Genomic DNA, 27,388 nt, shown 5'->3' with positions numbered 1-27,388 from the left:
CTTAATAGGTGTTTAATAAATGCATACTTTCTTCCTTCCTTCTCTCCCTCCCTCCCTTTTCTTTCCTTCCTTCCTCCTTTCTCTTCCTTCCTTCCTTTCCTTTCTCTTTCTTTCTTTCTTTCTTTCTCTCTCTCTCTTTCTTTCTTTCTCTCTTTCCTTCCTTCCTTTCTCCCTCTCTTCCTCTTTTCTTCCTTCATTCCTTCCCTCCATCCCTTCTCCCTCCCTCCCTCCCTCCCTTCCTTCCTTCCTTCCTTCCTTCCTTCCTTCCTTCCTTCCTTCCTTCCTTCCTTCCTTCCTTCCTTCCTTCCTTCCTTCCTTCCTTCCTTCCTTTCTTCCTTGCCAAGCCAAAGCAGTAACAACAGCATTAATAAAGGTGAGGAGATAATCAGAGGTGGAAGAGACTGATTCCTGAATCTTGCGATCCAATGTGACTCAAGAAGCAGACGGATCAGGGGATTTGACATTGAGTATATGAGGGCATGAGAAAAGTGTCATGGCTTAAAGAAACACAGAGAAAATTATAAAAGGGGGCCTCAAAACCCTGACATCAGGCTCGAGGTAGCTAATGAGATTCAAGAAAGTCTAAGGACAGAAAGATTGTTGGAATATGAGCCAGGACTCATCAGAGTGACCTTGGTTATGGGGACAGGGGTGCCTGAGAGCCTGCAGCCGGTTGGAAGGAGCTGGCTCTGAAGGGGAACAGAAAGCAAGAGCAGCTTTAGGTAAAACCCCAAGATAGGAAGAGAAAGTTAAATAGGAATCAGAGAACTTAAGAGAGGGGAAATACCTCAGACCACAGGTTCAAAAATCTGGAAGAAAATCTTTAGTCCAACTCCCTCCTTTTATAGGTGAGAAACTGAAGCTCAGAAGTTGTGAGTTCTGAGACCATACAGAGAATAAATGACAGTGACAGGATTTGAACCCAGTCCCCTGCTTCCTGAGATAATGCTCATGCACCCAAACCATGCAGCTTCCAGGATCCCATGATGCCATTCCCTCATAGTAAGGGATGTGAAAACTAAAGCTCTACAAGAATAAGAGAGTTCCACAGATTTCCCAGAAGCGGGAAATGCCAAATCTAGTTGTGAGAGACCATTTAGCCCAAATCCCTCGTTTTATAGAAGAAGAAAAAATCTAAGGTTCCAAGAAGTAAAGACAGAATGTAAGCCCCAGGAATGGGGATTTTCTCTTTGTATCTCCATTGCCTTGCACGGCGCTTGGCCCAGAGGAAGTACTTACGGAACAACTACTATTCTTACAAAGAAAATAGGGAGATGTGAATTTTACACCAGATGGTAGGGCTCTAAGGGTAGCCATTCATAGGTTAACGGTAACGGCATCCAGGGTCTCCAGGGACGCGTGTCTCATTCATATTTTTTAAACCAATGACTGGAATCATGGCACTAATGATATGTTCATCAAATCTGCAGATGTGAAAGACAGCTGACCCACTAGAAGACACCACTGGGATCCAAAAAAGTCTAGACAAGTTAGTGCAATGGGCTGAAGCTGGTAAGAAAAATTTCAATAAACTGTACCCATAAACTTTGGTACAAAACTCAAATTCATAAGTACAAAGCAAGAGAGGCTTAGTTAAGCCACAATTCTTCTGAAAAAGATCTGGAGGCTTTAGTGGACCAAAAGCTCAATGTCAGTTAGCCAAGACATGGGGCCCTCCAAAATGCTCAATATGACCTTGGGCTGAAATAAGAGAATGGCTCCCAGGAATAAAGAAGTGCTATCTCTGAGTTCTCTACCCTTGGTCAGATCACACGGAAGTCTTGGGCTCAACTCTGGGTACTGGAATTCAAAACCAGGACATGGACAGCCAGAATGATGAAAGCCTTTGCTGCTGCTGAAGAAGAATATCAATTTAAGAAAATGGGAGTCTTAATCCTGGAGAAGAGGAGCTGGGTATGAGAGATGTGTTCAAATATATGAAGAACTGTCGTTTTATTTGACCTCAAATGGCAGAACTAGGGAGTGAATAAAAATAGAAAGAATAAAGAAGAAAATGTAATCTGCACACACACACACACACTCACACTCACACACACACTCACACACACACACTCACACACACACTCATATACATTCACACACACACACACACACACACACACACACACACACATACCCCTAACGACTAGAGATGTTCAAAAGTAAAAGGGCTTCCTTGGAGCTTTTCATGCGGAGGCTGGATTACCACTTGCTGGGTAACTCTAGTGGAAATTTCTCTGTGGTAGAGGTAAACTAGATAAACTAAGGGCTCTCCTAACTCCCAGATTCCCTGATTCTGGGGATGAGGTGACTTTCCCAACCTTGCAGAGGAGTTAAATGCCAGAGCTGGAATTGGAATTCAGAGTCCCTGGAAGGATGATTTTCCCACTAGGGCACAGCTGTTGATGGGCTTTGTCATCAGATCCTGGATACTGTAGGGTAAGGTTCCTAGTCCCTACGATTCAACAATTCTGTGCCTTGTGAGCATGGCTTTTTTTTTTTTTTTTTTTGACTCCTTTCCCTTAATTACTAGTAAAGACGTCCTCAGCCTGCGTCTTGAGGGAGATATCACCTCGAAGACCAGAGAAACTCTAGCATGGGAGGTTGGAGAAGCCCAGGTAGCTGTGGTAATGGCTTTGTGCCTGTGGCCTCCTTCCATTCTCTTTGTTCTCACTTCAGCTCAGTCTCTTTCTCCTCCTTCTTGTCCTGCTGAAGCCCTCCCTACTCCTTCCCTCTCTGAGCCACTTCTGACTTTGTTTCCGCTCACTCCCCTAACCTCACCACCCCCTCCACGTCCTCACTTCTCCTCCCTCCATAGCCTCCTCCCTCCGCAACCTCCTCCCTCCCCCTCCATCTCTCTTCTCTGCTGATCCGCTTTGTGCTCCCTCCTTCCCCAGCCTCACACTCTCACCTCTGTCTCTCCTTCCTCTACTCGGCTCCATCCGTCTTTTTGAGTTATTCCTTCTCCCTCCACTCCAGGCCTTCTTTCTCTACTCCTGCCCTCTGTCCCTCCCCACCCCCTTCCTCTTGGTTCCTTGGACCCTCACCTCCTCGGACTCTGCCGACCTCCTGGTGGACCACACGAACTCCATGACGGCCACAAAGACAGCAATGATGAGGCCACAGATGAGCACCACGAATATCCCACCGATGTTCTCCATTCCCAGCCCTGGAAGGAAACGGGGGAAGGGCCAGGGAGATATCGAGGCTTCAAGACGAGGTCCAGGGCTAGGGTGGGGGGCGCTTATTTCAGGGGGTGTGGGAGGGAACACCGACCTTTGGCCCGATGGTCCTCCTCCTTGGGGCACCGGCCCCCCTCCCACCACTTTCGCTTTAGGATCTCCAACCGGTTGTTCTCTTGCAGTTGCAAGATGGCCAATGTGATCTCATCCCGGAATGGGGAGCCTGGAAAAGCAAAGAAGGTGTTGAGGGCCCTTCGGCTTCACAGATCCTCTCAGATTATCTCTCCCCAATCCCTAATCTTCCCCATTTTCAATTTTTCAATTCCCTCCCTAGCTCCTTCCCGTCCTGGCCTCCCATCCCTCTAGAGTCTTCTGATAATTAGTATACTCATCCCTACCTTGACTAATATTTCTTACTTTCTCCATTTTTTCCTTTTCTTCCCCCGTCTCCCCATCTCCTAAAATCCCAAACTTCTAATATTCCATATCTCCCTCCCCTTCTATCTTCCTCTTTATCCCCATTCCTTCAATTTCCTTTCTTACTCCATCTCTCCAACCCAGATTCCCCTGTATCCTTTATCCTTCTGTCTTGCAACCTCAATCAAACAGCCTATCTTCATCTCCAGCCTAGATGCTCCATCGCCTCCAAATTCTCCAGATCTCCATCTTCCATCTCCATATTCCCTAACTTTCCATCTCCATCTAGATTCTTCCATTTTTCAATTCAACAGACGTTTATTAATTACCTACAAGATGCAAGGTTCTGTACTAAGTTGCCCCATCCATGGGCATCACGCTAGCTATGTTGTGTAGAAACACTGGCTTCCCACTGTACAGCTGGCACAGCCCCCTGAGAAGCAGCATGAATACCTCTCCACTTGTGAATGCTATGTGTGTCTGCTCTTCCCACTGGTATCGCACTTATTTATGGGAGAACATACCATATTTATGGGGCAGTTATTTTGTCACGACTGCTCTTAGTATGTCAATTTAATAAATGTCCATGCTGTGAGTTAATTGTGTCCCAGGTGAATAAAGTAAAGGTAAACAGAGTGGTGGGAATCTGTGAACTGTACTTGTAGGTACATGGAACCACAGAGTACCTTTAACCTGTACTAGTCAAGCCTCCCCACTCAGGACCCAGCCTATGAGAATGTCAGGGACTGAGGTAGCCTAGAGTGGAATTACATGTTCATAGGAAGTTACACTCTCTACAAGGGCAAGTTCAAACTGTCTTCAAATAGTATCCCACTATTACACGATCTTTCCGTGAATTACATATGAAGAATCTCACAGTCCTCACTTGGTTCTGTTGACACAGAATTTCAAATTTCACATATTCTCCTCTCCCAAACCCTCTATGACCAACATGACAAGTAGCTAGCCAACCTCTGTTCGAAGCTGTCCATTGAAAAAGACCCCCACCCCTTCTTGGGACAATCTATTCTCTTACTGAATGGTTCTAATTTGTAGGAAGTTCTCCCTGCATCAAGCCTAATTTTTCTCTGTGCAACACTCACCCACTGCTTTCCCCTCTGGAAATGAAGAGAATAAATAGGATCATAGAATCTGAAGGGATTTCTAAACTCTAATACAGAGCTTAACCTTTCTCCCCTCATAACACCTTTTTGCCTGAGAAATTTTTATACCACCCCAGGTGTAGAAGTAAATAAAAGAAATATATGAACCCAACCTTTACTGATAATAAATCATAATTTTGTTATCCCTAATTCAGAAACAAGACCCCATGGGGGTTGCAACCCACAATTTAAGAAGCTTTGACCTAGTCCAACACCTTCATTTTACAAATGAGAAGGCAGAAGTCCCCAAAAGATAAATCACTTGCTCAATATATCTTAGGTAAAAGAATTAGGATTCAAACCTAGGTCCTCTGACCCCAAATCCAGTTCTCATTTCTGCTTAACAGTCTTTGTAATGCTTAGAGATCACTATGTTCTTCTTTACCTCTCAATCCTATTTTTTACTCTTACTACCCTTGTGCCTCCATTTTCTGGGTCTCCCCATCCACACAGATCCATCTCCCAAGTCTCTCTAGTAATCTCTATCCACATTCTTCATTCATCCTTCCCACCCATTTCCACCCTCCCTCACCTCCCCATATTAATGTCTGTCCTATCAATTTGATTCAGTTCAACATTTTAAAGCATTGACCATGAAAACAACACTGTTCAAGGAACTGAGAAAAGAAAGAAAAATGAAAGCCAGTTCCTCTTCCCACAGACCTTATGTTCCATTCACTTTCAGTCTCCATATTCCCATTCTTTAATCCCCTATCTCCCAAACCTACATCTCTCTATTCCATGCTCTTCCCATCTTCATATCACCCCATATCTCCTCTCATCCCATTACTCATCTTCTCCCAGTGTCCAAATTCACTTCTGATGATTACCACTTGTGTTATCTTAAGCAAGTCACTTAAATTCTCTGAACTCAGTTTCCTCATATGTAAAATGTTGGGATTGGATTAAAAATAGCCTCTAAATTCTAAACCCATGATCCATTCCTTCCCCATCTCTTCCTCATTTTCATATCCTCCTATAACTCCTATAGTGTAACTTATCCATCTTTATATTCCCCATAGTTCCCAAACGCCTGTTCCATATCTCCAAATCCCTTTCTATCTTTGAGCCTCCATTTCGCCCAATATGTTTCTTCAATCTGCTCTCTCTTCTGTCAGTACCACATCTTCATATTGTCCTCTTTCTCCCACCCCTTAATCTCCCCACCCCGTGATCCCCCTATGTTCCTCATCTCCCCAACCCCGTACCCCTACTCAATGCCCACATTCCTGGCTGGGTCTCCATGCTAAGGCCCATGGGGCCATGGCGCACCCAGTGGCATGCCGATGCCATAGCCCTTGGTATCGAGGAGGCCCCCAATCTGGGTGAGGTTGCAGTTGAGGCGCCTGTGGTATTCGTTCATGGTGGACTCCAACAAGAAGGCATAGCGAGAGTTGAGGACCCGGGCGATGCCCTCTTCCGTGCTCTTCACAAACACACTGGGCTGCTTGGACTGCATGTAGTTCCACATCCGCTGGTAAGTCTGGTATCGAGAGTTCTGGCCAACGTGGAGAGGTAGGGGAAAGGAACACCACATGAACGCCATGGTTCTCCATCATCTCTCAGCCCCTTGCCCTTTATGAGCCCTCTCCTCTGACCTCCTTCTTCCTCTCCAAGTCCTGCTCAATTTTTCCACCCACCCTTTCTCAACTAGGAAACTTCTGGTTAACCCACTCCCCTATGTCACTTTTGGAGTCCATGAACTTGTTAATATTTTGATAACCTTACTAAATAAAATTATTTCTTTTTAATCCTATGTATTTTATTTTACATGTTCAAAAACATATAAGTTGGGGGGGAAATCTGTAAATTTCATCAGGCTGACTGCCAAAGGGGGCCCTGACTCACACACAAAAAGTCAGAATCTCCACCTTCCTTAGTAGTCTCTTGTCAATTTGGGGCTCCGAGCCAGAACATTTCTTTCTCATAGTACTACGCTCTTCCCAAGGACAAGACCATGTATCTCCCTAAAACTAGGGAGGGTTCCCAAGGACTGTGCTACCTTTCCCGTTCTCAAAGACTGTACTACCTTTCCCTACTTGGATTGAGGGAGTTCAGAGATTTCCCCATCAACCTCAACCTTGGAGTTCCTAGAGGACATGACCCCATTCCCCACCTAAGGCATCTGAAGCCTGAGTTGTGTTCTCCTTCCTCAGAGCAAGGATTAAAGCTTAGGCTGTATCTTTTCAGATCAGAGTCTCCCCAATGGGGGCCTCTTTCTCAGGATGGGGAGGGGTGCTCCACCCCATCCCACTGGCCCATTGGAGGTCTCCCAGCTTGCCCCTGCCCCACCTCACATCCTCCACTTGCACTAGGTTGTTGGGGACCAGGTGGGGAGGAGCTAAACCTCTCCCATCTCCTCCAGGCATCCTCCAAGAGCTGTTTTTGGTGCTGAATCTGATCACCTAACCCAGCATGATGGACACAGTTCCTCCCTCAACCTGATTAAGTTCTTTTCCAGGAGGGGCACTGAGGAAGGGGACTGGGAAAAATGAGAGTAGTAGACTAAAGGGAACTCCATGGAAGTAGGCCACTGAAGAAGGAAGACTAGGAGATGCTGGGAACTGGGGAAGACACTGAGGCAAGGGTCTGAGGGCGACCACTGGGAGATTGCTAAGGGAAAGACCTAGAAGACACTGGATGGAGGAATTGATAAATCACTAGATGAGGGAGAACTTAGAAACAATGAGGGGGAGGACTGAGAGCATATCAAAAGAGGGGGTGTAAGATATGGGGGAAGAAACTAGGGAAGTGGAAAATTAAGGACAGAGGAGAAAGTAGGGAGAGTGATGGGGACACTGGAGGGAGATAAAGCCCAGGAGATGTTAAATTTTAAAAGTACCTGGAAAAAGGTCATGGTGGAGCCTGCATGGATGGTCCCATACTCAATATTGGTCTGGTCGGCCAAGTCATCAGCCGACTCGACTGGCACCTCCATTCGCTGCACGGTGAGAAAGGCCGCCAGGTTGGCCGTGTAGGAGGAGATGATGATGAGGGTGAAGGCCCACCTGGTGGGAGGGGGCAGTGACTCGCCCAAGTTTCCCTGTCCTGGAAGCATCAGACCCCAGGCTCCTGGACTCTTAAGTCCCCTACTTACTCTTCCCCAATTCCCTAGGACATGAACTTCAGGGATCATGCATAACTCATCCCAGGGATAGTTTTATCCCAATAGGGATTTTCTGGTGATGTTGTTCCTTCAGACTAATGTGGAAAGAGCCATGGGTTCTGATCCATCTGATTTTTGTCCTCTCAGCAACTCAGTTTCCTCAACAGCTAATTGGACTTCATAAAGTTTAGGGTCCCACCCAGATCTGTAATCCTATATTCTAGGTTCTAAGGACCTCAAGGTCCTGACATTCCCCATTCTAAGGACTCAATCACTTTTACCATTCTATTTTCTAAGGTCTCTTCCAGTTCTAATATTCTGTTCTATGTTCTGAGATCCTTCTCTGAACTGACCTTCTCTCCAGTCCCTCCCAGTCCTAACATTGTATGATGGAGAATTTGTCTAGATCCTTCTGCAGTATATAGGAACAGACTATCAGGAAGGTTGGATCCTGAGCCCAGAACTGTCCCTGATATGCTATGGGTGATTGGGTGATTTATTCTCCCTCTTTAGGGGAAATGAATAGATTTTCCCAAACCTATAAAATGGAGATGCAGCTAATGGCCATCTCTAACTGACTTTTAAACTGCTCAAATATCCCAGCATCCCTCCACACCAAGCCCACCCCGCTCCCCTGACCCACTCCATCACCCATTTTGATTAGTGCCCTCACCAGACCCCGCTGACACATCGAGTAGAAAGTGCCCGGGGCATGATCTCCGAGCCCTGCTGCATGAATCCCCCGACGGGGAACCACAAGCTGTTGCCCAGAGTATACTGGTTCTCCACCACATGGGGACGTGCTCGGAGGCAAGGGTGAGGGTTATACCACTCATAGGGGCTCAGCCTGCAGGAACATGGAGAGATGGGCCATGGCAGAGACAAGGACCAGCAAGCAGACATACAGGCAGAAGGACAGATGGAAAGATAAGCAGGCAGGTTAGGAGGGGGAGCCCTGGGGGTGAGGGAAGGGGATGGATGGTGCTTAGGGACCCAGGAATAGGAAAGAGACAAGGAGGGAGAGAGACAGGAGGAGAATGACATCAATCAGTAAGGGAAGAAACAGGATAGACAAGAGAAGAGCAGTGACAGAAACAGTAAGAGATTGAAAGGGAAGGAGATGAGAGAGAGAAAGAGGGAGGTGGGAGAGAAAGAAAGGAGGGGGGGAAAGAGAGAAAAAAAGAAAGAGGGGGAGGGACGGAGGGAGAAGGAAAGAGAGAGTAGAGAAGGAGAGAGAGAGGGAGGGAGGGAGGGATCTGTCTTAGGAAGAAAGATAGACAAAGACAGGAACTTGAGGTATGCAATTGGGGAAGAGAGAGGCTCTGACCAGGGCATGGACAAAGAGGTGGAAAATAAAAAGGAAGATGACAGAGATAGATTGACAGGAAAATTACAGGAAGGGAACAGAAAGGAACAAAGAAGTAGAGAGCGGGGACTGATAGAAAGAAACAAGGAGAGACCAGATTAAGGAGGAAACAGAAGAAAAGACAGAGTTAAAGAGAAGAGACAGGGTCAGAAGCCCAGGAAAACCAGTTGGGGCAAAGGAAAAGGGAAGGGATGGGATTGGGAGGGGCTGAGAGCAGCCAGGGTGCCGGCAGCACAGAGGCTGAGGAACTGTATGGGGCAGAGGGGAGGAAGGAGGTGGGGCGATGCTGGCTGAGATGGGAGGGCTCAGGGCAGGGGCAGAGCTGGAGAGAGCCTGGGGCCCGGACAAGAGACAGAAGGTGGGGCGGGGTCGGTCCAGGCAGACAGAGACACAGAAATAGGATCCAGGCCTCACCTGGCTGCCAGGAAAAGGACACAGCTAACAGCCAGGTAAGCCAAGAGCATGAAGAGCCACACAGCAGGTGAGAAGGGATCGAGGAAGGAGAAGTAGCCAGGCTTTCGACCCTGGGGCAGGGGGGAGAAAGCCAGGTGTCAGCCATCCTAGTGCACACTCCTTCAAGAATACAGGTGACTTCATCTCTGATCCCCGCCCCCCCTTCACACACACACACATACACACACACACACACACACACACACACACACACACACAAACTCCCCGTGGAGTTCCCCAATCCCGATCCCCTCCCTTCTATGCCCCAGGGAACTCAAGCATCCCGACCCCCAAGTCTGCACTTCCTCAGAAATCCAGACACAGGATGACCTGGCCCCAGGGGCCCCTACCATGTGCACTCTGTAGAGGATGCTGATCCCAAGGGTCATGAAGGGTTTGGAGAAGTCTATGACCTTCTCCCGCTCAGCTGTGATAGTGAACGCGGCCACTGCCAGGTCTGCTTTCTGCTGGGGACATGGGGGTGAGAGACAGACAGACGGAGATAGAAGGGGAGGAAAGACATACACAGAAAGAAAATGAGAGACAGAGACACAAAGAGAGTCAGAGACAGAGAGAGGCAGGGGCAGAGAGAAAAGACAGATTGAGACAGAGACAAAGAGAGACAGAAATAGAGAGAGAATGAGACATAGAGAAAGAAGACACACAAAGACAGAGACAGACACACAGAGAGAAACAAAGACAGACAGAGAGATAGATTTTCAAAGAGAGATAGGGAAACAGAGAGAGAGACGGGGAAAGTTAGAAATAAATGTGAGAGAGGGAGAGAGAGACAATGTGAGATCAAGAGAAACAATCCAGGAGGCAGATGTTTGGGTGGGAAGTGAGGAAGAGGAGAAACAGCTCATTGGGAGTCAAGGAAGACATTCCCACATAATCCCTCCTGGGGGAGGTCTCCCCTCCTGCCCCAGTTTCCCCTAAGGACTCTTGTCTCCCATTTCCTGTGTTTGGATAACTGGATTCTTCTCCAACCGTTTGGCTCTGCTCTAACTCTCGCCTCATTCAGGGACTTCCCAAGATTTCTTGAGTCCTTTGAAATTCATTTTCCTCATCCTGGCACTGAAGACCTCTGAGATCATTCTTAATCATCCAGGTGGGATACAGGTGGGAACATCCTCCCCACTCTTATCCGAAGCTTTTTCAAGTCATTTCCCCTCTTAAAAATGAGAAGATTGGACTGAATGATCCTCAAGGTTCCTCCAAGGCAATGGTGGAGCTGGGCTCTGACATTCCCAGCTCCACCATTGCCTTCCATCTTCTGCATTCTTTGCTCCATGGCTATTTTTGCTCACTCTCTGTCTCTTCCCTCTCCCTGAGCTCACCCCCAATCACCGGTCCTCCCTCCCTCCCTCCCTCCCTCTCTCCTTGGGCCAAGAGCTCCCCCTGCTCCGTACCCGGTTGATGAGTTCCCCAACCATTCCAGTCCAGGAACCATTGGGCTCCGGTGCCCCATACAGCCCATCTTCCACTAGTCGAAGTCGGAATCGAAAACGAAGCAACTCAGCCAGCTCTCGGAGCATATCCACACAGAAGCCCTCAAACCGCTCATTTCCTGACAGAGACTGGAAATTGGGCCTTCGCATGACGTATGGGTTCTCCTGGGGAAGAGGGAGGGGGAAATGGGGTGAATGCTCAGAGCTCAAGACTCCAGAATCAAAGATAAGATAAAAGCATGTTCGATCAGAAATAGAGAACCCACAATTATCCATCAAGAACTTAGAATCAGGGGGCAAGGACCTGGGATCGAGATTCAGGGATTACCCAAGAAAGAGAACAAGTTATCAGGGACTGATCATGGACAAGAAATCACCTAATTAGAGACACACAGAAAAATAAAAGGAAAGACCCCAGAGAAGCAATAGGAAAGAACTGCAGGATCTGGGGTGAGCCTCCCAGGGGCAGGACCTGTTTCCTTCATAGAGTAATTGGCTGGAGATACCAAGGAGTTCTGCAGTTCTATAGACAGGGTTCCTCCTAAAAATCTAAAATTCAGTTTCTCCCACGCTCTGCTTTGCCCCAGTCAAAGACCCCTCTTCTTCCTCTGCCTCTTACCAAGATGGTGGTGACCACCAAGGTCTTATTGGCTAAGGTCTGGGAAAGGTTGATGTCCAGGGTGGTAGCATTCATAGCCAGAGTTCGATTGGAGTACCACACCCCGATCTGGAAGGAGGAGAACTGATGAACACCGAAGTGTTCAAACCCACCCCCCACAATCCCCCCACGACCCCGAATCTTCAGGGACCCCCGCATCTGGGTCCCAGGTCCATATCTGCTTCAGTTTCAGCTCCTCCTTCCCAGGAACTCCAGCTCAGGGAGCGCGGCGGTCAGCCCCACTCACCTCCCGATGGCCCTCTCGGGACTTCTCTAGGATCCTCAGGGTATAGTTGGTCCGTTGACCTTTGCTGTTGAACTCAACTCGCCCAGTCAGCCCATCATACTCTACCTAGCCAGGGAGGGGAGGTCGGGGAGGGGACAGGCACGGAGGGCAGAGCAGAGGGAGCAGGACAGAGAAGACAAATGGAAGCAGAAAGACAGAAATATACCCAGGAGAGTCAAAGGAACAGAGACCAGAGGAAGGGGGAGATAAACGTGCCCAGAGGCAGAAAGAGAAAGAGGGGGACAGTCGAGAAACAGTAAGAGGCCAACAGAGGAATAGAGACCAGTCGGGAGGCAAAGAAAGTGGAAAGGAAGCAGGAGGAAAAGACATAAAGAGACCAAAACAGAGCGATGGGGGTGGGAGAGAGAGGGAGATATCCAGAGAAGAAACCAGCCAGGAGTGATGGGTGAAGAGAGAAGCAGACAGAGACAAATGGACAGAGAAGAAGGATAGGAAAATCCAAGCAAAAAAAGGAAAAAAAGGACCGAGAGATTGATAGAGAAACAGGGAGGGAAAGTGAGGCAGAGAAGAAATGGAAGCCCAGAGAGATGCCCAGAAAGATAAAGATGGAGGCCAACGGAGAAATGGAGAGAGAAAGGGGGAAAACAATAGAGACAGAAAGGTGCAGGCAGTTAGACCAGGGAGGCAGATGTCAGGAGAGTAAGGTCCTCCATCCCCACCCCTCAGCCACAGAGGTCCACAGAAAGGACGAAGCACAATCACAGACACAGAAACAGGAATGTCCAGGAGGAAGTGACAGTGTCAGGGAGGCACTGGCCAAGAGGGACCGAATTAAAAATATGGATGAAGACAAACAGAAAATGAGATACGGAGATCCAGGGACAGAGACAGAGAGGTCGTGCCCAGAAAGCCCAAGACACAGGGGTTGTGGCCAGGAAAGAAAGGAGAGCAGGGATGGGCACACAGTAGGCTTCCCCCCTCGCTCAGCCCCAGGCCCACATCATCCTAGTCCCCATTCTGCCAGCTCACCATTCGAAGGTAGTTCATGAGGCTGGTCCCGTGGGGCCAGATGTTGGAGGAGGTGCAAGCCAGGGGTTTTACGCCAATCTCCTGGCTTCGATTCAGCTCCCTCACAGCACTCACAACCACATGCACGGCATCAAACATTAGGGCTGCAGACAACTGGAGGGGAGGGAGAAAATGGAACAGGAGGGCTCAACAAGGACAAAGCCCAAGCTAAGCTCCCAACCTTCTGCTCTTCCCTGAGGGCTTCAAAGCCTCCCCTTTCATGTGCTTTTCCTCTTTCTCTTTATCTCTTCTTCCCTCCCTCCATCACTCTCTCTCTCTTATCTCTCTGTCTCCCTCCCTATTTCTCTCTTTTTTTCTCTTTATTTCTTTTGTCTTTTCTTATCTCATCCCCTTTGTCTCTTTCTGCTTCCATCACTCTGAAGCCTTCCCTTCCCAACCCTCTTCTATCTGTCTGTCTCCTAGGCTCTGTCTGCCTCTATTCCTGCATTCCCGTATCCATCAATCCTGTTCTCCCTCTATCTCTGTCTCTTCTCTCCATCCCCATGTCTCATGCCTCGATTTATTTTTATGGTGGTTCTATTTGTTCAACTGTTTGGCTTCATATCCTGGTCTCTTTCTTTCTGCCTCCATCTTTTTGAAATTAAAATGTATTTTTTGTTCATTTAACAAATTATGTTCTCTCCCTTACACCTCTTCCTCCCCTCCCCCGGAAAAAGGAAAGGAAAGGAAAGGAAACTCCTTATAATAGCTATTCCATCTCTGTATTTCTGTTTTTCTTTTCTCAGGTCTTTCAGATCAGCTGTTCCATGGAATGAAGGCGAGGGCAGAGTTATTTCTGTTTCTTGGGATGTGTCTGTATATATATGTGTGTGTACACACACACACACACACACACACACACAAAATCTCCTTTGGATGCATGCATTTTATGAGACTGGGTTCTCAGGAATTGTGTGTGTGTGTGAGAGAGAGAGAGAGAGAGAGAGAGAGAGAGAGAGAGAGAGAGAGAGACGGAGAGACAGAGAGAGAGACAGAGTTAGAAAGAGACAGAGGCAGAGAGACAAAGAAAAAATAGACAGAGAGGGAGACAGAAAAAAAAAAACCAGACAGAGAAAAAAAGAAAGGCGGGAGACAGACAATAACAGAGACAAAAAGGTCGGGGATGGATGCCCCTGCATGTTTCTGCCTGTGTCTCGTGTGTGATTGTGTGTATGCGTGAGAAGCAGCACAGACAGGAGGCTCACCGCTGGACCAGGATACATGCTAGCCTCACAGTTCTCCCTCCAGGACATGTTGAGGCTCCGAACAAACTCCAGGTAGAAGGGATGGGATGTGTTGAACATGGAGAAGCCCAGGATGTTGGATGAGTCCTCCACAATGCCGTCCAGGTGAAGGATGGGGAAATCCTAGGGGCAGGGAGGAGGGATCAGGCCCCAGCCAGGGAAAGGTCAGAGCCTGAGAGGGGAGAGGCAAGGCTCAGAGAGGGAGACCCGAGGCCTGGGGACAGAAAGGGGAGCTCGGGACCGTGGAGAGTGAGAGGGAGGCTCAGGCCCCAAGAAAAGGGAGTTTGAAATCCTAGGAAAGAGAAGGAGCCTCCAAATCTAAGACAGGGAGCGAGAGCTCCAGCTTTGGAAGAGAGGGAAGAAGCCGAAGGGCGGGGGGGCAATTACTAGTGGGCAAAGGCAGGGGCAGAAGGGGGACTCACCATGGTTGTGAGGATGTATTTATAAAACGCTGAGGTCATCCCCAACTCTGAGGCCTGGAGGGAGAAGAAACCGTGGGGCGAGGAAGACAGAGACCGAGACAGAGACATACAAATGGAGACACCCAAGGGATGGAGATAGAAAAGAGGAAGAAAAAGACCAAACGGGGACCAAGAGAGGCCCAGGCCCAGGCACACAGACAGTTAAAACCAAGGGCAAAATCTGAGGGACCCCAAATTAGAGAGATGGCAGATGGGATCCCAGGCGCAGGTTTAGGGGCTGAGACACACAGAAGGCAGGCTGGCACAGGGACAGGGTGGGGGCCTGTGGGGCCAGCTGGAAAGCTCCCCTCCGAGCCCCCTCCGAGAGTTAGGACGGGCAAGAGGGATTTCAAGGATCAAGATTCAGAGCCTGGACTCTAGAGGCTCCCAAAGACCACCCAGAAAACCTTGATCAGCACTTGCATTTGCACCTGCTCCCCATTTCTGAAATGCTCTACCCTTTGGGAAGCCGCCTATCCCCCTCCCTGTCCGTGTGTCCCACCGTCTCCCTCACTACTCCTCTCTGTCCCTCAGCCTTCTCTTTTACGTCTTTCCTTTTTCCTTCTTTGTTCCCCTCTGCACCTCAGTTCCTTTCCTTGGTGCCTCTTACTGTTTCCCTGCTTTTCTTGCCCTCTTTCTATTTCCCCTCTTTTCCTTTAGTCTTCCTCTCTGTGTCTTGACCTTCTCTTTGTCATTCAATCTTCCCTTCTCTCTGTTTCTTCTCCTCCACTGTCTTTTCCCACCCTAGCTCTGTCTCCCTTCTATCCCTCAATCCCTAGTCTCTATTCCTCATTTCCCCCGTCTCCAGAGCTCTCCTTCTCTTTTCTCCTCAGTCTCTCAACATCTCCTTGTTCCCTCCTTCTCCATCCGTCTTCCCCTTTCCGTCCCTCTACAGAATCACAACATCTCAGGTTCAGCAGGACCTCTAAGGCCACCCAGCCTAACCTGCTCCAAACCAAGAATTCTCTCAATTTCCATTAAGTAATCATTCAGCTTCTGCTGGCTGACCTCTGGGGACTGGGAATGCACCACCTGGGGCGGCCAATTCCCCTTCAGGCCACTTCTTATGGTTAGGAAACGTTTTCTCCAGTCCAGCCCAAATCAATCCCAGCAATCTCCACCCACAGTTTTCAGCTCTCTCCCCTGGGGCCAAGGGCAGGAAGTCTATATTACCTCTTCTACACAATGGCCCAGGTAATGAGTGTGCAGACCCCTCCCCATCTCAGCTTTCACTTCTCTAAAGAGTCAGAAAGTGCTGGGTTAAATACAAATAGAAACCGAGAGTCCTCTATAAGGATCCCTCCAGGCTGCATATTGACTTAGAAATCCAACCTGTTAACTCTTCTTTGTTCTCTTGTATTTTTATTTATTTTGTTAAATGTTTCCCAGTTACATTTTAATCTGCTTTGAGCTAGAGGTGCAAATGCTGCTGTGGGAGCTGTGTTTGGTACCTCAGGTCTAGATGGCTTTCACTATCCCAATCCTTCAGTCTGTCAAAGTCTTTCCTAGAACCTGGTACCCAGAACTGAGAACTTCTGACACTTTCATTTGGTTTTTTGGATGCTAAAATCCCTGAATGACAGATTTATCTAGTCACAGTTTGTCCTTGAATGTTGGACTTGGAGTTTGAAGACCCAAGTTAGATTGTGAATCTGGGCATGTCACAACCTCAATCTGCCTCAGTTTATTCATTTGTAAAATGGAGATAATATGCCCTCCTACCTCCCCAGACTTCTTGTGAGAATTAAATAAGATATTATTTTCAATATGCTATATGAATATTAGCTATTTTTCTTATTACTATTCTTATTATCTTTATTATATAAAAATTTATTCAATTAAACTCAGTATTCTGTCTAAATCTTTTTGGATCCCATTCCCTACTAGTTTTGAGTCTTCTGCAAATTGGATGAGGATGCAAACCATGAATTCAGAATATTAATGGATTTAAAAAATGCTAAATAGCGCAGTGTTGAACACAGATCTTTAGTAGTGCCTTCATTAGAAATCTCCCTTCAAGCTGACAGTGATCTCTAAATTGTCTTTCAGCAAGTTCTAAATCCTATTATCTCTCTCTGACCCTCTGTTTTTTTGTCTTGCTCCTTATCTTCACTAAATCAATTGTCATAAGGACAACTAGCCACCTTTTACAATAAGCATTGGGGTGGGCAAAGCCCTTTACACACATGAGGTCATTGAATCCTCACAATAACCCTATGCTCTTATTATCATCCGTTTTACAGATGAGAAAACTGAGGCTGAGAGACTTGCCCATCGTCATACAGCTACACGCTTTTGAGATAGAATTTGAACTCGGGTCTTCCTGATTCTACATCCGGCACACTGCTCTGTCTAGCACCATCTAGCTGCCTCTGCCATCAGCTGGCTCAAGTCTCTCCATCGTGTCCAGCTGGCTCTGGTGTGGCCAGTTTCTCATGAAACCACCCTGACTGATCCCCGCTTCCTTTTCTGGGTGCGCCCCAACCGCCCTCTTACAGAACACCCTAGAGCATGACCAGGAATTGAATTGAACTGAAGAGCCCTGGTCAGTCATTTCTGGACTCCCCCTTTCCTCCCTTGGAAACACGGCCATCTCCCCTTCTCCATCCCTGTGTGCTTCCTTCTGTTCTCCAATACCCCAAGAGTCCCCATCCCTCTCCCTGCCCCTCTCTCTTTCCTTCCACCTCCCCTCCGTCTGTGACTCAGTCGGGTCCCAAGCTACTTTTTTCTGCCATCTTTCATGTCCGTCATTTCATGTTCACGTCAGCCCCGGGGGGACGGGGCCAGTGTGCCATTTTTCCCGGTAACCCGGGTGACGGAAATGATCCTCGGCAAGGAGAGCGGCTAGACCAGCGTCTGAGCCAGGAGCAGAAGCCGGCTCCCCTGAGCTCTCCATCCGGCCTTTTTTGGGGTAGCGGCTCCTGGGTGAGCCCCAAAGTCCGGGGCCAAGGGGAGAAAGTGGAAATTCACAGGAGAGGGGCCACCGACCTTCTTGAGGATGAGGTGAGAGATGGAAGCGTTGGCATCGATGATGATGGTGGAGACCTTGTCGTCCCGGATTTCCTTGAGCAGAGGTGTGGGGTCCCGGCTTTCATCAAGCATCCGGACTGACAGAGTCTCCTTGGAGATCAGGAAGCCTCGGACCAGCTCCTCCAGTCTCAGCAGGCCTAGGGGAGAAAGTGATGGGGTCTGGGCTCAGGCCTCCTGGAGACTGGCCCAGACCCTGAGGGGGCCGGAGGGAAGGCTGGGTTCTTGGGGAGAGGAAGGGGGACTGAGCTCTCCCTGATGGAGAGACTGAAGAAGCCCAAGGGGAGTGGGCCCTCTGGGCCCTTCAGAAGGGGAGGAGGAGGGCGCTGCTGGGTCCCCTCCCTCACACTCCGCCTTGGCACAGATGAGGCTGGCTGAGGGATAGTTGAAGGATTTGAGGATTCGGGAGACGGCCAGACTGACGTCCTCGTTGCTGGGGTAGAGACTGACAGAAGCAAACCGCAGGTACTGGAGTCGGGGGGTCTCCTCTGGGCCCACCTTAATGTGGGGGATCTGGAGAAGGGGACAGAGAACGGTCTGTACCCTCCCTCCTCGGCCCTGTGCCCCTTTCCTCCAGCCGCCCCTCTGCCCCTCACCTCCTTCTCCCCGCAGATGTGGCTGACGATGGAAGCCGATGCCGGACTGGAGGAGGGTCCCAGCACCGACACGACCCCCTTGGGCAGGATCTGGCACACTTGAGAGGGTAAAGAAGCTCCCATCAGGCACAGGCCCCAAACCCTGCCCCCTCCCCACTTCAAATGAGCCTTGGCCCTCCCTTTGCCTTTTCTGGGACCCCCCCCCGGGGGGGCCACCGACAAAGAAACTGTCATGGATGGTACCCAAGTGAAGTGTTGACTCTCAAGTTCTGACTTTTGCTGGGGCCTTTCAGACCCACTGGGGCCCACGGATGGTTCCTTGGGGTGTCCCTTCAGCCCTGGGACTGAGGAGTCCCCTCTCCCCCTCAATTTAATCTGCATTTTTAATGAATAACTGGTCAAAAGGGGACCCGGTGGCAAGAGTTGAGGAAGAGAAAGCCTGAGAGGCAGAGAAAGGAAGGGAAGACTCGGGAAGTCTGGGGACCAGAGAGAAAGCAGGCCTGGGGCCCTGCCTTGCTCCCTCTGCGGTTGGGGGAAGCCCTCGGTCCCCCCGCCCCAGGCCCAGCCTTGACCCCGCTCACTGGTGTCCGTAGTCTCGTACTGGCTGTCTCTCTGGAGCTCGAAGATGTCCACCTCCACGCGGGCCTTGGCCGGGACTTCGATGATCCCGTTGATCTGTTCTCGGGCAAGGGCCAGGGCCAGGCGTTCTCCTCGGCCACACACGGTCTGGTCGTCCAGGATGGCGGCTGTGGGGACAAGAGGCTGGGAGACCAGAGGCCCCGGGGAGGCGGCCCTCGGGGCTCGGGGTGTCTAAGTCCCTGTAGGGGCAGGGAGTGGGGGCGAGGACTCCTGGATCCCTTAGGACCGAGAGCTGGTGGGTTAGGGCCTCCGGGGCTCTGGGGGAGGGAGGTCTCTGTGGTCAGGGCTGGGAGAAGGAATCCTGGGGACACTGAGCCCAAGGCCCGGGAGGTCCGGGTTCCTGAGTCCCTGGAGGTCCCAGCTGGGTGTTGTCAGGAGTCAGGACGCTGGGTGCCTGAGGAAGCAGGAGCTTATCGAGAGTAACGGGATCACTCAAAGGCAAGGGACCGGACCCCCGAATGCCCGGATCTGGAGAGGGCAGGGCAGGGAGTGAGGAGGCAGGGGCCTGAGTGGAGAGAGCCCGGGGTCTCTGGGAGGGGAGAGGGCTGGGGGAGGCCTCACCCATGCGCAGAGAGGACAACACCTGATGGCTGGGGTGGGCAAAGGCAACAATCAGCAGCAGCAGCAGCTCCGCCGGCATCTTCCTCCCCTCCTCATGGAGAAGCTGCTGCCCGAGGCCCCCACGTACCACCTGAAAGCAAAGCCCATTCCCAGGTCTCCAGGGCCGAGAGCCCCGGGGAACAGGGGGAGGAAGTCCTGGAGGGCCCTGCAGAGGGACGATCCCACAGGGGAAAGTCCTCAGCTTTGGGGCTATTGGGGAGGGGGCTCCAGAAGCATATTTGGGGGCGGGGAGCACACAGGCCTGGGGCACTACTCGGGGGAAGCTCCCTAACTGGAGCACTGCCGCAGACAGTTCACAGTCCTGGGACTTTGCTGGGGGAGGGGGAGACAGGCCTCCAAGGCGCGTTGTTAGAAGGAAGCTCGCAGCCTGAGAGCACTGCTGGGGAGGTGAGAAGAGCTTCCATCGCTGGAGGAGGGAGCTTGTGGGGGGGCCAAGGTGGGGGGCCCTGCTGGAGAAGGGACCCTGGCGAGATCTAGGGAGGAGCGGAACGTTGGAGAAGAGCTCCCAGCCCAAGAGCTAGACTGGAGGCGGAGAGAGCTTTCAGCCCAGGGTCACTTTGGGGGAAGTAAAGCCGCTCCAAAGGGACTGGGGTGAGGGAAGAGCTGCAGAAGGCGCCAGCGGAGGAGGACCTCACAGCCCAGGGAGACTGCCTCAAGTTTGGGGGAGCTCAGAGTCCCAGAAGATCAGGGCCCTGGGTGACAGGATCAGAAAGAGGCTATTCCCCACCCCGGAATCAGAATCAGGGCCAGGAAGCAACCCCCGCCCCTATCTCTGGGCAGGCACCTGTCACCAGGCAACAGGAGGCGGCTAGAGAGGATGCAGCGGTCACCAGGCAACGATATCCCAGCCCAGATCCCTGCCACCTCCCCTCCCCTGACGTCCAGCTTTCCCACAATCCCAGGGGGTTGGAGAGAGAGAGAGAGAGAGAGAGAGAGAGAGAGAGAGAGAGAGAGAGAGGAGGGAAGGAGGAAGAGAAATAGAGAGAGAATCATAAGAAGTAGAAAACAAAAAGGTGACAAAGATGAGGGGGGAAACCAGAGGGAAAGATGGAGAGGAAAGTAAGAGACACAGAGACTCAGGACAAGAGACAGAGGCATCAGGGAGAAACATAGAGGGAGAGAGAGACAGAGATTCAGGACAGACAGAAAGGGAAGAGAGGAAGAGACAGAGAAAGGGAGAACAGTGAAGGAGGTAAGGCAGAGGGGTTGGCAACCTTTCAAAAGTGATTTACTTGACTACTGTTCTGGTGTTCTAGGGGGAGATGGGAAACCAGGATCAGAATAGCAGGCTCTCAAATCAAGAAGAGACCTTGGAGACCATTTAGTCGAAAGCCCCCAAGGGATTCACATGGTGAGTCAGGGAGACAGTGAGTGATCACTATCATTCAGCCCATCACCGTTCTGTCCCCACACCTTACATTCAGTCTTCCCCTATTCCTTCCAATCAGAAAGATACTGAAACTTAGGAAAGATAAATTCCCCCAGAGAAGAGGGAACTTTGAGCCATTCATAGAAACAGACTCAAGTCTGGAAGGCACTGAGTCCCAATCCACGCTAGACAACAAGAACTCTTTACAACATGGCAGCCTCTACTTGAATGCCAGAGTCCAAATCCGGGGCTCTGCCCCTTACACCTTACACACTGTTACACAGTGTGACAAGGGCAAGACCCTTAAACTCTCAGGACCTCAGTTTCCCCATCTGTAAAATAAGGGGTAATGACCAAATGTCCTTCTAAAGTCTTTTAACTCTAAATGTATTATCCCAGTGACCTTCAGTGACAGGGACCTCACCACTCTCTACATCATTCTATTTCAGACCATTCCACTGGAGGACAGGGCTCATAGTGACAACATTTTACCTTGTGCCGAGCCAAAAGCTGCCCGTCTATATATCCCATCCCTTGCTCTTTGTTCTGTCCAATAAGAACTGGATTAATTCATTCCCTGAAAACCAAGCTCCACATAATCGACGGCAACTATCATGGTACCATTGACTTTCTTCCCATCATTTACTCCATGATCTCCAGTCCCCTCACCATCCCATTCGACCTGTGGATGAATTCTGGCAGATTACTGCTTCATCTCAACTGTAGTGCCAGAGTGAGGTTCCTATAACCCCAACACAATTTGGTGGGAAAGAGTTTCATCAACTAATCCAACCCTAGGCTTAGGTCAACAGAAGGAGGATAGAGGATTTTTGATGGGAGAGCCTGGATGACCTGAATTTCTCTCCCACCCCTCTCCTGCCAAACCTATAACTCAGAGAATTTTAGAATTGGGATTTGAGGAGCTTTTAGGCCATAGGGAAGAGAATGCAAAAGATAGGAGAAACCTTAGAACATAGAATGACACAGCTGGAATGGATCTTAGGACAAGGAAAGCAGACCTGAGAACATGGAATGCTATTCATCTCCAGAGAAGAAATGGATGAACTCTAAGTACAAGTGGAAGTACAATTTTCTCACTTTATTTTCCTTCCTTTTAAAAAAAATATGGCTACTTGGAAGTATTTTGAATGCTTTCATATGTTTCTTTCTCAGTGAGTAGGGAAGGAGATGGAGGCAGAGAAATAATTTAGAACTCAAATTTTAAAAAGAAAAATATTAAAATAAATAAATTTTTAAAATTTAAAATGATACAATCTTTCTGTTTAGAAAAGAAAAGAAAATGGGATGTCAGAACTGGAAAAGCTCTTAGGACAGGGAATGTCAGAGCTGGAAGGGACCCTGGAACAAGGAATGTCAGATCTTAGAACATGTAAGGTAAGAGCAGAGAGGCACTTTAGAGTACAAGATGTCAGGCCTGGAAAAGATAGATTTTGGGACAGAAACTATCAGAGCTAGAGTTGGACCATAGAATATAAAATGTCTGAGACAGGAAAGGTCTTAGAATACAGACCACTGAATGTTCTACCTGGAGGGAATTTAAGAATCCAGAACAAAATTTCAGAGACCATGGGAACTTTAATATATATAAAGACTGTCAGACCTGAAGAGCGGAATAGCAAAGATGGAAGAGAATATTTGAGCGGGAGATGTTAGAATATACAATGTCATGCATGGAAAGGACACACTAAACTGAAGATCATTGCCAGGAGGGACTGGGGAACAAAAGCTGAGGGTGAACCTTACAACATAAGTGTCTGAAATGGAAAGGACCATAAATCATAAAACGAACTGTCAGGACTGAGAGGTACCCAAGAATACAGATTATACCACTTCAGAGGCTGTAGGAACCTTAGAACATAGAATGTCAGAACTTGTAGGGACCCAAGAACATAGATCATACCACTTCAGAGGCTGAAGGAACCTTAGAACATGGACTATCAGGACTGGGAGGAACTTTAAAACATAGACTCTCAGGATTGGGAGAGACCTTAGAACAGAAAAGGTCTAAGCAAGAAGTTCCTTAAAGATTATCTGCACCAATCCCCTTATATATAGATGGAGAAACTGAGGTCCAGACAGAGGAAATTATCAAATGAAATAATGGATAGAAATGCTTTGTAAACAATAAAGTGCTGCATAACACGTTACTATTACTTATCATTTCTATTTTTAGAAGGATCTTTACCAGACTTTCACAGGGCTCTTGCCTCCAAGGTATTTCACTACCAGGACCTTGAGAAGCTGTAGGTAACCTGAGGAGACTGGGATGGGGAGGGCTGGGGAGACATCATGAAAGAAACCTTGGACAGCTCCTGTGGTGACTACTCCCAGACTGGGACTCGGACTGTCATAAGTCTAGTCCCAACTCTGACGTACTATGTGACCTTTTCCTCTCTGGGCCTCAGTTTCACCGTGTGTCTTAAAAAAAAAAAACCTAGATTGACTCAGGGCTGGCTCTTTGAGCTCTGCGAATTTATGTTTTATAAATCTGGGTCGGGTTATAAATGACTGGCTGGTTTAAGGGTCCCTGAAGATGGAAGACCAAGAGGAAAGCAGAGGTCACTTGGGTGAGAAAGGGAAGCCTGAGTTATGCGAAGATAGGAACCAGTGAGAAAGAAAGGTAGGAAGGTAAAAGTATATTGTAAAGGAAGACAGGGAGAGGAGAACATTGAGTGAGAGAAGCACACAGAGACAGGGATGGAGATAGAAACAGGAACTGAGAGACATTTAGAGAGAAATAGAGGAGAGAGACGGAGAGGAGAGAGACAAAGAGGAAGAGAGAGAAACAGAGTAAAGATGAGAGAGAGAAAGACAGAAGCAGATGGGCAGCGTAGGAAACAGATGACTGAGAGAAAAGAAGGGAGGGAAGAAAGAGTGACAGAAAGAAGGAGGTAGAGGTGGGAAGTGAGAGAAAGGAAGACAGTAGAGAGACAGAGAGATGAGAGAGACCTAGAAAGGCAGAAAGACAGACAGACAGGCACACACACACACACACACACACACACACACACACGCACACACAAATACTGCTCATTGGATAGAGTAAGAGACTCAGGTAGATGGATAAAGTCAAATCCAAAACAACAGGCAGACACAGACAGCCCAAAGCAAGGACAGGCAGATATAAATCAAATGAAGAGGAAGGATAAGAAACACAGATAAACTGGGGGGGGGGGGGGGGGGGGGGGAGTGAGGTGAAAGAGGTTCCAGAGAAAAAAACAAAAAGTTAGTAAGAGACAGGGAAGGAAACATGGAGAAAGGAACACACAAGAAGAAAAACAAGGAGGAATGTAAGAGAAAGCAGAAGGGCAAAAGGGATGGAAAGGAGAGCGACGGAATGAAGTGGGGTCCGAAAGGAGGTCAGGGAATGATGAGATCTGACAGAAAGGATGGACAGATGGAACAGGGAGGAGTCATCAATACAGGGACTGACAGTCATGGAGGAAAGGAGACACAGAGGAAGAAGGAGACAGAGACACCCATTTGGAGTGTTTGGAGAGAGGGATTGAGAAAAGAAGAGGGGCAGAGCAATAGAACAAACTGCCTGGGAGAGACAGAGGTGGAGGAGTCAGAGACACCCAGAGAGAACAAGAGATGGTGAACTGGGAGAGAAGCAGAGACAGAGAATGAGGGAAAGCAAGAAGACAGGAAGAGAAACAGAGAAAGTGAGAATAAGAGCCAGAGACACAAAAAGGGGGCCAGAGGCACGGACATAGAGGAAGGGGTGCAGAGAAACAGAGTGACAAAGTCCAGAACCAAAGCACAGGGGGGAGAGATACAGAAATAAATGGAGTAGATACAGGTGAAAGACAGTGAAATAGAGCAGACATGGAGACAAGCAGAGACACACAGAGGAAGGGAAAGAGAGAATGAAGGAATCAGGAGGAGTGAGGGAAGGAGAGAGGAGAGGAATGAGAGGTTTAAAAGTTAAATGGAAAGAAATAAAAGAGATAAATGGAGACAGAGACAGGACATACAGAGGGGTTATAGAGAGAGACACAGAGAGAATAAGATAAAAAGGAGTAGAATGAGACAGATGGGAAAATATAGAGCAAGAAGGAACAGTGACAGAGATGGCATGAGACTATGAGAGACAAAGAGAGAGCCTGACATGCAGAGTGAGAGGAAAAGGTGATGAAGAGACTGGCCAAGATAGAGTTGGGACAGAGAACAGAAAGATGAGCTAGGAAAGTTAAGGAAAACAGATGGCTTCCGAAAGAAATCGACAGAGACAGAGACAGAGAAACAAGAGTCTGGATCAAGCCTAGATCGGAGAGCTAGAGCCGGAGAAATAGAGAGGAAACCAGAAAAGAAAAAGACGGGGTCATAGAAAGCTTGAAACGGGGAGACCCAGAAAGACCAAAGCCAAGAGACCTAGAGAGATACAAAGAGACCAAGGACCAATACAGAGAGATCGTTAGATGGGGAAAAGAGAAGAAGAGAAACAGCAAAACAGACGGAGAGAGACTGGAGAAGGAGATAGCCAGACACAGCCTGAAAGACACCAGGGAAATAGAGGCAGAGACTGAGAATGAGAGCGAAAACCCCCCCAACAAAATAGAGGCTAGGTCATAAAGACGGGGACACAGAGCCGGCCAGACAAGAGATAATCCACATTCAAAGAGAGAGGCTGAAAGACAAATGAAAAGTCAATAATATGTCCCAAAGGGTGGGAGAGGCCGGAGCACTGGGGGAAAGGGGAAATAGAGAAGAAGCAGATACTGGGAGCACCCCAAAAGTGATCGGGAGAAATGAGGGGGCGGCAGCATGAAAGACCCCTCCCCGCCAGCCCCTGGCCCCAGCCTGTGTTCCCTGGGGGGAGCAGTCAGTGAGGGCGCGTTGCCAGGGGCCTTGGAGACTGTGGGCAAATCCACCCTGCTCCCAGGAGCAGCCCCCATCCCCCCTCTGCCAGCTTGGCTGCGCCCAGCCCCACTCCCCCACCCCGCCCCCACTCCCCCCACCTCACCCCCCCCCCCGTACCCACGGGCAGACACTCACGGATCCTGGTGGGCCAGACGGCTGGGGCTCTCTTGCCGGCTCAGGGGCCGAGAGGGGTGGGGGTGGGGAGGGACACTGAGATGGGAGCAAGGGGAGAGTCTTCTGGTCCCCAGCTGCTGGAGGTGAGGAGCCAGGTGGAAGGGGCGAGGGAGAGAGGGAGGGCTGGCGGGCAGGCCTGAGAGGGGAGAGGAGAAGGGGGAATGCAAGGAGAAAATGGAGGAGAAGAAGGGAAGGAGTAATGGAGGGAGGGAGGGAGAGAGCTGGCCCAAATGGGGCTCCCCACCCCCGGCCCCCTCCCCTCAGCCGGGTCGGCCTGGGGGGGCTGCTGGGGGTGAGGAAGGGGCCGAGATGTAGCCCGTGGCCATGGGGTGAGGGGGTGGGGGAGGGGAGGGGCCGGCAGAGGGAGGGGGTTACCCCGTTCTTCCCCCTCCCCCCCAGGCCTTGCCCCTCCCCTGGGGCAGCAGAGGAACGGAGACTAGGGATTCAAGTCTTCAGGCCTGACCAAGGGAGCATCAGGCCCAGGGGTAAGGAAGAGGGAGGATGGAAGAGAGGGAAATAGGGGGTGTAAAAGACAGTGGGAGAGATGGGGAGAGTGGATGATGGGAAGGATGGGGAGAGAAAGGAGGCTCAGAGAATGGGGGGATTCGGAATCTCGTAGTGCAGGGAGAGCGGGAGATAAAAGAGGCTGGGGGCACGGGGGTGGGGGATGGGGCTCCAGGGAGGAAAGTGGGTGATGGGGAAAGAGGGGCCGGAGAGAGGCTGGGAAAATGGGGGAGGAGAGGATGGGAGAGAGAGGAATAGGAAAGAAGAGGGAGATGGGCAAGTGAGGGCAAGAAGAAAGGATGGAGGAGGAGAAGGGATGGGGAATTGGAGAGGCGAGAGAGGAGGAAGGGGGCCGGAGAAGAGGGGAAGATGGGGAGGGAACAGAGGGGTAGAGTGAGCCCAGAGGAGGCGGGGGAAGGGAGGAGGAGGAGGAGGAAGAGGAGGAGGAGGAGGAGGAAAAGGGGGAGGAGGAGGAGGAGGAGGAGGTGGGAGGGAAGGAAGGGGAGAACAGTGAGGAGGGATGGGGAGGAAGAGTGGGAGAAGGAAGGATGGAGCGGTCCCGAGTCCCTACTCGGCTGGCCTCCTGGCGCCCCTTCCCGGCTCCCCCTCAGCGCCGAGCCACCGGCCTCCACGGGGCCCTGCCTCAGGCCACCCCTCTCCCTCTCCAGCTGCCGCTTTGCTTCCCTTCTCCCCTTCTCTGAGTCCGCGTCCTCCCTCGATGGCTGGCGCTGGGGGGAGGAGGGGAAAAGAGGAGAAGA

General features: G+C 49.9%; 1 protein-coding gene across 2 annotated transcripts in view; it reads right to left on the bottom strand.

Annotated features, from left to right (window-relative positions):
- Positions 1–26,869, bottom strand: part of GRIK5 (glutamate ionotropic receptor kainate type subunit 5) — a 32,886-nt gene extending 6,017 nt beyond the window's left edge. Inside the window, exons 1-19 of one of the 2 annotated variants that reach the window (XM_031963252.1) lie at positions 26,088–26,869; positions 19,640–19,769; positions 19,021–19,185; positions 18,440–18,537; positions 18,191–18,356; positions 17,805–17,983; positions 14,778–14,831; positions 14,317–14,478; positions 13,073–13,225; positions 12,044–12,148; positions 11,758–11,865; positions 11,100–11,303; positions 10,038–10,151; positions 9,649–9,758; positions 8,542–8,715; positions 7,605–7,770; positions 6,035–6,260; positions 3,277–3,405; positions 3,048–3,169 (exon numbers count right to left, since the gene is read on the bottom strand). In XM_031963252.1, the coding sequence (XP_031819112.1) occupies positions 3,048–3,169; positions 3,277–3,405; positions 6,035–6,260; positions 7,605–7,770; positions 8,542–8,715; positions 9,649–9,758; positions 10,038–10,151; positions 11,100–11,303; positions 11,758–11,865; positions 12,044–12,148; positions 13,073–13,225; positions 14,317–14,478; positions 14,778–14,831; positions 17,805–17,983; positions 18,191–18,356; positions 18,440–18,537; positions 19,021–19,185; positions 19,640–19,718 (2,514 nt within the window). In that variant the 5' untranslated portion in view covers positions 19,719–19,769; positions 26,088–26,869. Of the gene's footprint in view, positions 1–3,047; positions 3,170–3,276; positions 3,406–6,034; positions 6,261–7,604; positions 7,771–8,541; positions 8,716–9,648; positions 9,759–10,037; positions 10,152–11,099; positions 11,304–11,757; positions 11,866–12,043; positions 12,149–13,072; positions 13,226–14,316; positions 14,479–14,777; positions 14,832–17,804; positions 17,984–18,190; positions 18,357–18,439; positions 18,538–19,020; positions 19,186–19,639; positions 19,770–26,087 lie in introns of those variants that run through there. The other variant, XM_031963253.1, reaches the window with a different exon arrangement.
- Between the last annotated feature and the right edge of the window lie 519 nt (positions 26,870–27,388).

This window comes from Sarcophilus harrisii, chromosome 3, assembly GCF_902635505.1.
Source record: "Sarcophilus harrisii chromosome 3, mSarHar1.11, whole genome shotgun sequence".
Lineage (NCBI taxonomy): Eukaryota > Metazoa > Chordata > Mammalia > Dasyuromorphia > Dasyuridae > Sarcophilus > Sarcophilus harrisii.
This window is presented reverse-complemented; position numbering and strand designations above follow the sequence as displayed.